The following is an 11,095-nucleotide window of genomic DNA, read 5'->3' on the forward strand; positions in this document are numbered from 1 at the left end:
CGACTAATCATCTGCTCAGAAATGTCCAGAGAAATGTCGAGTTCTTTTGTTGCTTTTCTCTTATCACAATCAGGCTTTGTCAGCTACGCTTAAACATACAGGGAATTTGATTCTGATTGTCAGTGACTCATTTTTGAAGTAAAAAGTAAAAAATATATATTTTAAAGCCAGTTCGAGAAATCTACTTATAAAAAAAACAGTATCAGTGTTCATCTGTATGTTGATATCAAGAATACGTACAACATTGAAAAAACTGCACTAAGAAAATCGAAACCAATATGTTCTGTAAATTTCATTCAATATGTTCAGCAAATACACACACAACTTATGAGTTCAAAATAAAATGTAAAATATAGTAACTATACTCCTATCTATTATGGAATAATAGATATACAATCCATTCCTATTCATTTTGCAATGGTCTGTTTTGCTTGTTGCTTTTACATAATTTTTGTTATTAAATGACGTTTTTTACGCTCCCAATTATTGACCTTATGTGGTGATGTGAAGACGCTTTAGAATCATTGAACTTGACTAGGTTGACCAGGCATGGAGCAGGTGCAGCCCGCGAGACAATTTAATCTGGCTGCAGAGCCTCCACCACTCCATCACTCATCAGACGCACAGAGTGTGTGTGTGTGTGTGTGGGGGGGGGGGGGGGTATTGTTCCGATGGCCCATTATTCCAAAAGCCCAATAGTTCAAAAATCTCCCATTGGACTGAAAGCCCATTTGTCCGATTGGCCCTTTATCCCAAAAAAGAAATGCTCATTGCAACGAAAGCCTATTGCGGGGATAGCCCCTACCCAAACCCTACCCCTTACCCTAACCCTAACCCTTACCCTAACCCTAACCCTAACCCTTACCCTAACCCTAACCCTAAACCTAATCCTAACTCTTACCCTAAACCCCTAACTCATAACCCTAACCCTAACCAAATGCGGGGCATTTACCACTTGGCCTTGACAAGGCAAATTAATTCAGGAGCGATCTCCTCGCTTGGTGGAGGGGCAGTGTGTACTTTCAGAGCAAAGGGCCTTCGGAGCAGTGACTGTTTGTTTTGGCTATAGCGAGCAGTTGGACAAATGGGCTTTCTGTCCAATGGGACATATTTCAGACTCTTCGGGTTTTGAACAATGGTAAGTCCTGGCGGGGGGGGTATTGATGGCTCTGCGGAGCCTGTGAGAGTGACTGAGTGCACATCGTAATCAATACGCTGATAAGTCAGGAGTTCCCTATTCCACGGACTGGACAGGAGAACTACATTTTTCAGCTCCCCACACAGACAATAGTGTTTCTGTTCCTGACACAAAATGTATGCGGCCAGACAATAAAATTAACTCCCGTGGTCCTTATGAGCTTATCTTTGCTGTTCCAAAAATGTACTAACTTTACATTTTTAATTTCCAGTTTTCCATAGCTGTCATCTCAGTGGTTCCAATTTATTAGTATAAAGCGGCGGTGATGTCTGCCAGTGTTTCAAATGGCACAGAAGTATTAAATGTAATTTTTATTTCTTACAGATAAATTACATATTTCTTACTCATATACTGTGGCGTAGTTTGCTGCTCAGGACCTTTGCAGTCGTCTGGAAATCGGAGGGTTGCCAGTCTCACTGATCAGAAAACATGCAGTTGATCAGTTCTGATTTTATCTGCCCAAATGTGTAAATACGTGCTCAATCAAAATGCTTTTTACTCCAATTTGCACTCCCACCGGTTTAGACAATAATTAAAGTGAAGAAGGACATTAAAGCCTCTACTCTGACACAAATTTGGAAAAAAATATTTATTTGCAGAAATTCAGAACCAGCAGAGGCCAAGTATTTTTTACAGTTTACACACACATGAAATTTTATCTGATGTCAGTGTATGTATCAAAACATACGTGCAGTACATACTAGTAAAAGATGAAAAGTAAACCAAAGTTTAAAAAACAAAACAAAACAAAAAAATATATACAATGGATAGCAAATATCAATGAAAATAAGATGTGAAAAATGGATGTATACAACATACATATGTATATGTATAAATAGTGATGATGAATGAATAAATATTGAATATTTCCACAGCCTACGTATAGCGACGTAGATGAATACTTCTCTCTTCAGAAAATAAATTATCCAAGTGCCTTGAGTCATGTGGCTCTGTTGTAATGACTCAAATTTGACGAGTGTGAGGATGTGTGAGAAAGCTGGGTGCCCTGCAGGCGGGGTGAGACCAGATCCTGGTGCAGGGGTTGCTGAGTGGCTGATTGGCTCAGAGCGGGAAGGGCTGGGATTGTTGAATAAAAGCAACAAGCTCAGGAACTGTCAAACTAAAACCCAGAGCCACCTGGGACCGTGAAGAGCTCCCAACAAGCACAGGATCCAGACGGCAAGAAAACAAAGGGTGAGGGAACTTTGTTTTTACTTTATCTTTATTTTATTTCTTTAGGGATATTGAGAGCCTTATTTAGGCCTATAACTGTGATCAGAATTCAAATTGGGCTATACTGTTTAGTAGAGGTTTTAACAAGGGACTACAGGACATAAAGTTGAATAGCCTGTAGTAACTTCTCCAAAGCCAAATTGAATTGCTTAAAGTGCATGACTTAAATCAGGATAATGGGATGAATATTAATGTAAATAAGTGCATCATATATGATTTTTATTTCCACACTTAAACTGCGTCTTTACAATGTTGAAATATATATTTATGTCCCTATTTCAAATTTTCTGATGTTATGAATTCAACACTTTTATGGAGTTGTGGGAGCGCGACACTGTCTATAGGCCACTGATTTTAAAGTCCTGTGTAGAACAACACTGGCGTTGCCGTGGTAACCCCGAGGAGTGGGGTGACTCAATCGGAGCCACACCCGATCCTGCAGTTCGGGGGCAAGTCTGGGGGCGGATCGTCCCACGCACCACACGCCCATGCACTGTCTGCTCTTATGCTTTTGACATCGGGCAGCGTCATGATTTCTTCATCTACCGAGTGTGTTGCTTGAGAAATCATCGAAATCACCAAAAGTCTCAAGGTGCTTAAAACCAGTAACAAGAAATGAGTGGACAGAGTTTCATTCATGTTTTCTTACACAATGCTTTTTATTTATTTATTTATTATTGATTGCATCAATTGATAAAGTTTGTCATTTGACTTGGGCAATCCCACTGGATGTCTTCGTAGAGATTATGGGAAATGACAAAGTGTTGTGTTAACTCCTTTAAAGCGGTAATCCCTAAGATTATTTTGTTAAAAAAAAAATCCTATTTTATATATTTATCCTATTTTTTATTTTGCTGGCGCTTTTGTCATACATATGCTCCTCCACACTGCATGTCCGGCGGGAACGCAAAGATCGGACACGTGCTGTCAGTGAGAGGCAGCCCCGGTGAATGTGATGAACCGACAGTAAAGCGTCGATATGGATGAACATTCACGAAAAAAGAACGGCACCACCTCAAGTGAAGAAACCAAATCAATCTATCAGAATCTGATGGAATTTCCACTTTAATATAACTCTCAAGCATTACCGCGTATGTCACATCGATTAAATTTAACCTTCACACACACTTTTAAAATGTAGCATCAGACTAAAATATGATGAACTTGTTGTACTGCCCTCTGTAACAATAACAAACCTTGCTTGGTGTGTAAATGTATGAGACAATGGACAGTCCGGTGCAAACTTGGTGTATTCATTTTTTTTGCGTGAATATATTATATAAAAAATGCTCTTATTATGGGAAAGAAAAGAAAAGTTACTTGGGGAAAGAAAACCTTGGCCCTGTTGTAAACAGAACAAAAAGAGAGTCACCTTAACCACACAATCCCTTCAATGGAAATAGATCACTCTCCATCTTATCTGAGCCCTGGATCTGCTTCTTCCTTTCGTTTCGGCAGACGGAAGCGGTTCTCCTAACGTGATGCCTATAGCGGGAAACATGTCCCACATGATACCCAGTCATGTTCTGAGAGTGGGTCAGAGCATCGGCCTGGGCCGCGCCCCGGAGCCGGTGGAGCCGAGCGTGGATCTCAGCGACCCCGAGCTGGATATTTCCCTGGAGAATCTCAACCAGCTCATCCTGGAACTGGATCCAACATTTGAGCCCATCCAGGTCAGGAAGAGTCCCCAGAGCACCAGCTGCTATACAGGTACGTGCATCGTATTCTGTTTTCCATGGGTCATTGGTGCTGCTCACCAGTTAGATCAGCAACCCTCGTAAAGCCTGTTGAGCGCTAAGCCCGGGGCTATGGAAATTCGTCCATTATTTGGGTTTAATGTTGCACACTTATTACCGCACACCGCTCAGACGGCTCTGGGATGGCTGCCCAGACGGAGCGCCACGCCCTTGTGCATCTCCAACAGACTCAGACGTGGAAGAGTTGAAGAGCCATGTATTGGGCAACCTCCATGGAGACACACCATAATAATATGATGTTGAGAAAATGTGTATGTTGTATTCGGTGCCTTAAAATATAGAAATACCTTAATTTGTGAAGCACTGAGCAAGAGATAAGGTACAATTCCCACTTACAATGCAAATACAATTTCAACACAACGTAATAAATCATATAACATTACATATAACATTTAGCTACTTAAAATTCCAACCTAATGCAAAAAAGGATGAAGAACATCACAGGAAATGCCTCAAAATCATTCCAAATAATATTAATTTTGAAATGCAGTTCCTGTTAAACAATTCCATTGAAACAGCAAGAGGTGCGAGAAAGAACGCTTTACATCACTGAGTCAGCATCACGTCATGATGTCATTTCTGTATTCTGATTTCCTATCATCCTCTGACTAAGTCACTAAGGCTGTAGACGGCGATAAATAAAAGTAGCCGCAGGCAGAATAGAAGAAGATGTGACGAATTTCTATTTCCCGGCAGAAACACACACATTCCTGGCATTGGTGTCCGAACACGGGGATCTGAGCAAGTGCGTACCTGCCAACCTGCCTTCATCAGCGTGTTTTAAATCACCGGTGTGTTTGCACACTGGGGTCAAGCCCATGTCGCACCCACGTAGCAGAATTCCAGAAGGGAATTTTAATACCGTAGGTGTGTGAACGGGTAAAATAATAAGGCAGCAGAGCCTTCCTCCATTTCATTAACCCCTCGATACACATGAGAGGCCATTTTGCGCTCACACGGAAGCTGATGCAGGTAAAAATAAAACTCAAATCGCAAAACAGGGAAGTTCCACATCCTGTTGAGGGCCGAGACCACGTTTGACTATTTTCTCATTCAATCTTTGTTCTTCACGCCGGTTTTGCGCCCTCCTCCAGACGAGTCTTCCCCGGACGTGGAGACCTCCCACTGCGTCCTGGTCCCCAGGGCGTGTCCTGGCTCCGTGCCCTCCATGGTCCCATCTCCGTCCAGCAGCATCCCCATCCCCCGGCCCGGCGGTCCCTGCTGCAGTCCCCAAGGTTCCCTGGTCTTCTCGGGCTCCCCCTCGTCGTCTCGGCCCCCGTTGCCCGGCGGCAGCGTTCCCCGGCGGAACCGCGCTTTCTCCAGGGCCGAGATGTCCGCCTCGCAGGCGTCCCTGCGCATGTCCACGTCCAACCGGAACAGCGGCGTCTCCCTGCTCTCCATGTCGCCGGGCTCAGACACCAGCTACATCCTCGGCAGGTAAAAAACGTCCACGCAGAAAGCACACGCTCACTGTTCCATGAGAGCTATCCAGGTCTGCCGTGAAAAAAAAAATCACAAATTCTACCTCAAAACAAAAGCGATGCAAAGAGCCGTTGTGTTGCAAGATCAAAACTGCAAAAAATGCACTAATTCATAAGTTCCAGCCAGGATACCAACTCTGTGTTCATCAGAGCAAGCTCAAGTTTCACACCGGTAACTACTTCTAGGGCTGTAATAATATACAGTTGTGAATATTTGTGACATTATGTGATGTTTTTGGTGTTTAACGGGATGGAAAGGTTGAAGTCTTTCCTTGTAAAAAAGTGTGAGAGCATCTTTTAGATCTCACTGTTGAATGTCAGAGCTCAGATACAGTAAGGTATTCATATTGCTTTTTGCCGTGATATCAGCAATTACAAACTTGAGCAACACTCTGCTCAAGCTGGAAATAAGTATACGAAGCAGCTGCCATTTCGAAATAGCTTGAGGTCCGTAGGACATTTTCATTTTTTTTTATTGCGATATTGACAGATGCCGATGACTGATGCTGATGCTTTTGGACCTATTGACATGTGCTCTTGGCGCCTTTGTAGCTGCTTGTCCTTGGCCAGCGAAGATGCAGACGGTCCAGAGTCTCTCCTCACTCAAGCGTCTGGCTCCTTCGGTCCCGGCTCCAGGACACAGGAGCCAGGACAGGGGCCGGTACAGGGGCCTTTCCACACCAGACCTTCTCCGACGAAGCCCTCGCCGCTGGATCACTTCCAGGGTCTCCACAGCAAGGGGATCCACAGCAGCCCGGCCTCACTGGCCGGCTCGCTGACAGACATCCCCGTGGTGTTGGTCAACGGCGCTCCAGAGCGAGCGCTCGACCGACGCGTTCCACAGAACGAAGCGCATGAAGTGCACAGAGTGCCCTCAAAGCCATTTTCCCCTCTCGGTGAGTCCAAACATCCTATCGGCCGGGAGGGAAGCCCAGCATTGTACGCTTGACCTCTGAAAATGATATGTTTGTTTGTGGCTGTTCAGGTTTCCAGGCCCATGGCAGTCAACCCTCAATGAAGTTTGTCATGGACACATCCAAACTTTGGTTCCGGCCGCACATTAACCGAGCTGAAGGTCAGCTTCAGCAAAAACAGTCTAACTTTTCTTTTGTGGAGCGGTGCTTTATGTTGTTTCTCTGTGACCTTTATGCATGCCTGCATAATGCATTTCTTATCCACGTCTCTTCTGCCAAAGAGTTTCCTATTCCCAACGAAACAGCCTTGTTAAATAAAGTTTAATAAATACAAAACCATGAAAACCAAAATGACTGAATGGTATTATCTTCAAAATAACAGCTTCTGAGAAACAATTGCGTAAAGCTGACATTGCGCCAAGGGAAATAAAAACCTTTCATTTAAGCCTTTCATTTTTTTTTTTTTTTTTTTAATAATGTACTACAGTAGTGCAGAATACACCTACTGCCAACTAAATTACAAAATGGAGTCTGAGCTGTGTGTGCTTGACTGCAGCCGAGGCCCTGGTGAAGGACAGGGAAGCAGGAAGCTTCGTGGTCAGGGACAGCACTTCCTTCCGCGGCTCCTTCGGGCTGGTGATGAAGGTGCAGCCACCCAACTGCATCCCCCCCTCTGGCCATCCAGGTATAGAACCCATCTTCTGTACTGTATCTGTATATACAGCATTGCACAGCATCAATCTGTTTAACAATTCTGTCTAATGTGTGAGAATTTTACAGTTTTATATGTCATGGAAAGCATTTGTAAACTCTCTAATAATAATAATAATAATAATAATAATAATAATAATAATAATAATAATAATAATTATTATTCACCTATAATAATGATGTTAACAACAATAATAATAATGACAATAATAATAATAATAATAATAATAAATATTAATATTATTATTATTATAAACCTATAATAATGATGATGATGATGATAATAATAAGAATAAGAATAAGAATAAGAATAAGAATAAGAATAAGAATATTTATCATATAAATATTAAAATCATATAAAATAAAAATAATAATAATAATAATAATAATAATAATTGATCACATTATTATTGTTATGCATCAATAATAATGTCCATATTTACACACTGGTAAAGATTACCATACGCACACTAGTGACGTAGACAGCTGATTGCTTCATCTATCAATATTAGAAGCTAAAAGAACCCTGCTTACACAACCGCCGGGACGTGAATGAGCATGATCTGCGGCGGGAGCAGCAGACAGCACCGTCATTCTTTCCAGCCACGGTTCACTCTGTGCAAACAGGAAAACCAACTGTTTACGGTGCTAGATGCAACCAAAACAGAAGAAGTTGTCCCTTAAAACACACGCACGCATGCCAGACGCACACACACGCACACATACACGCGCACACACACATATGCACACGCACGCACGCACGCACGCACACACACACACACACACAAACGCCCAAGCTATGTCTTTGCTCCATGTGGCATCTTTTATTTGGTGTTGCCGTACCCAAATGTCTCTTTCCTGTCTTTTGCCCTTTTCATTGTAGGAGGAAGAGACTCAGACACAATCAGACACTTTCTCATCGAATCGTCGGCCAAGGGCGTGCGCATCAAAGGCTCTTCCCAGGAACCGTACTTTGGTAAGTGTACGTGCGTAGCAACGGTCTTATCACCCCTGGTTATACATCATCTACAAAACTCTATAACGCACGCCCGCCGACCCCCCCCCTCCCCCGGCCTGCAAAGCCAGACGTGAGTCAGCCGAGTCGGGCCTCCGTGGGCGGGCGGGCGGCGACGGGGTGAGCTCACAGGGCGTGAACCCGCTTCATCGCGGCTGAGCCCGGCTTCCTTATCAGAGCCTCTCGGTCAAAACAACAAATGAGAACGTATCCGGCCGTTCGGTCTCCTTTCGGCGACGACGACGACGACGACGAAAAACAACAAAGAAAAGCAGATCCCTTTTCAAACGCCTCCTTTGCTGTGGTAGTTACCGTGGGTTTTCCAGAGTCACCGACCGCTGCGGCTTGTTGACCGAGAAGTTAACGTCCCATCTGCGCTCATGACCGACACGGAGGGAGTGGTGTATAGCTGCTGAAATCACCGGCGTCTAAGACGTATAAGTGTGTGTTTATCGCCGGGCAGAATGGTCTCCCTTGCGTCCGCTTAAATTAAACTACACGCGAGGAGGGTGCGTTCATAGTTCACAATACGTTAACCGGAATGTTGTCATTGCAGGTAGTCTGTCCGCCCTGGTCTACCAACACACAATACATATTTATGCTCTGCCCTGCAAATTACTGCTCCAGTCCCACGGTAAGTGTTTGTCCTGAATCCCAAATTCCGTGTTTCTGTGTTTCTGTGTTTCTGTGTATGCGTCACTCACTCGACTTCCTCGTCCGCCGAACAGACCCCGGTGCAGGAGAGGAGGCGGCAGAGGTCAAGACCACGACATGTGAGTTGGGGCCGAGGCCACCCTGTTTCCTAAAACATCGTCTCCCCGGGGAGACCTCCGGCGGGGACCGGAGGACCATCTGACTGGACTTTTTTCCGCCCCCACAGCGTGTAACTTCCTGTACCTGAACGCCGTCCCCACGGAGACGCTGACCGGCCCCCGCGCGGTGCAGAGGGCCGTGTCCCGCACCCTGGGCCGGGACGCCGCCGTCGCTCCCACCGTGGTCAACCTGAAGGTCTGCTCCAAGGGGGTCACGCTGACGGACGTCAAGAGGAAGCAAGTCTTTTATTTTCTCGTACCCTTTTTGAGGAAGAGCCGTCGTTGTTTTCGACTCTTACTGACTTTTATTTTATTTTTTTTTACTTCTTCCGCGCAGGCTCTTCTTCAGGCGCCACTACCCCGCTCACCTGCTGAGCTACGGCGGGCTGGACGCAGACGAGCGCCTGTGAGTAGTGGTGCTCAATCGGAATTGACTGAGGGGTTTGAAGAGCCGACTGTGAAATACTGTACTTCCCTTTTTCACCGTCGCTCCGCAGCTTCCATTCTCAGAAAAACGCTTCCGATAAAGCGATAAACAAAGCACTTGAATGAGAAGCTCGTCTGAAGCAGCGCAGGGCTTCACGGTGCTCCTTGTGTGTTGCTTTACTCAGGTTTATCCTATATTGACAATTTATTTCTGGTTTATTGTTCGTTTGAGGATTATTTTTGTTGGTCATTTTTAATTTTCAAGTGTGTTACATATTGCCAATTTTTTTTTCATTTTTATTCTTATTACTTTATTATTGTTGCCCATTGTTTTTATCTATCTATCTATCTATCTGTCTGTCTGTCTGTCTGTCTGTCTGTCTGTCTGCCTGCCTGCCTATCTATCTGTCTATCTATCTATCCAAGTTAACCTTCCTTTTGTTCTCTGATTTTTCACAGGTGGCTGAAAGACACCACTTTAGAAGCAAGGTAATTCCTCACTCAGTTAATCCAGTAATTAGGAATAAATCATTGAATAAATCATTGAATAAATCAAAGAACTGATTCATCTTCCTGGTTTCTCCGCACCTTTCACTGCTACTTATTTACGCGCAAACACGACGTCCCGTCCGGCTCCAATCGCCCGTCTCCTCTTTCCGACAGGATGTTTGGCTTCGTGTGCAAAGGCGTGGAGGCCGGCGTGGAGAACGTCTGCCATGTTTTCGCAGAGTACGACCCCCTGCAGCTCTGCGACGAGGCCCTGCGCCTGATTCGGGGAGTGACCGCAATGCCGTAGCCACACCCTGCAGACAAGCACTTGGAGTGGAGGGGCCCCGGCGCCCCCGGTGGCCGTCTGTTGTCACTACGGTACATCAATGGGCGCAGTCAGCAGTCGCTTGTTTTTGAATAATTACCGCTGCTAATGATGTTAATGTTAATCACGGCCGTCGTCACGGGCAACCACGCCCGTGGTTCCGTCCCTCGCGTCGCTCTGCCTACACGCTAATGCCAACTCTAGCGAGCGGCGCCATCTGGCGGTGCTACGCAGGAACGACAATGGAAGACCTGCACCGGATGAAGAAATACAAAGGTTATTCGCGTGGAAGGCATTCGCGTGGTCTTTTTTGTCAAATTGTCAAATCGTTGGCTGCGTCGTGCGCTCTCTAAAACTACTCGTACTACTGTTGAAATCATCTCAAATCAATATTCCGTCTCAGTGTGTTGTGTTATTTAGTCATGAGTGGAGTACTCAACGGGACGATGTGCAGCCAGACAGGTGCTGGACATCCCTGCGCTCGGTTATTTTGCCAATAATTATAATACACATTATTCCTTAATATAACGCGAAGCGCTTATCTCAGAAGACTAAGCTGTAAAACCCGCTGTGAGGGTTTCATGTGGTGTCACTTCATTAAAGAGTATCTGTTCTGTGTGCTTCATATTCTATTTATTATAATGCGCTGTGTGACAGTTGAACATGCTCATTTTGTAATAAAGTCTCATTCAATTGTTGAATATAGTCTCATGATGATTTTTGTGTGTTTCTCT

General features: G+C 44.7%; 1 protein-coding gene across 1 annotated transcript; it reads left to right on the forward strand.

Annotated features, from left to right (window-relative positions):
• Window positions 1–3,912: 3,912 nt before the first annotated feature.
• Window positions 3,913–11,024, forward strand: LOC307229261 (tensin-4-like; the record flags this gene model as incomplete). Its single annotated transcript, XM_079999214.1, has 12 exons — window positions 3,913–4,141; window positions 5,283–5,625; window positions 6,222–6,565; window positions 6,655–6,744; window positions 7,140–7,268; window positions 8,178–8,270; window positions 8,866–8,943; window positions 9,038–9,082; window positions 9,190–9,358; window positions 9,459–9,527; window positions 10,007–10,036; window positions 10,211–11,024. 12 exons carry the CDS (start codon window positions 3,913–3,915, stop codon window positions 10,341–10,343), a joined length of 1,752 nt encoding a protein of 583 aa, XP_079855340.1. The 3' UTR covers window positions 10,344–11,024.
• Between the last annotated feature and the right edge of the window lie 71 nt (window positions 11,025–11,095).

The sequence above is a fragment of the Zeus faber genome (genome assembly GCF_960531495.2).
Source record: "Zeus faber genome assembly, chromosome: 4".
Taxonomy (NCBI): Eukaryota; Metazoa; Chordata; class Actinopteri; order Zeiformes; family Zeidae; genus Zeus; species Zeus faber.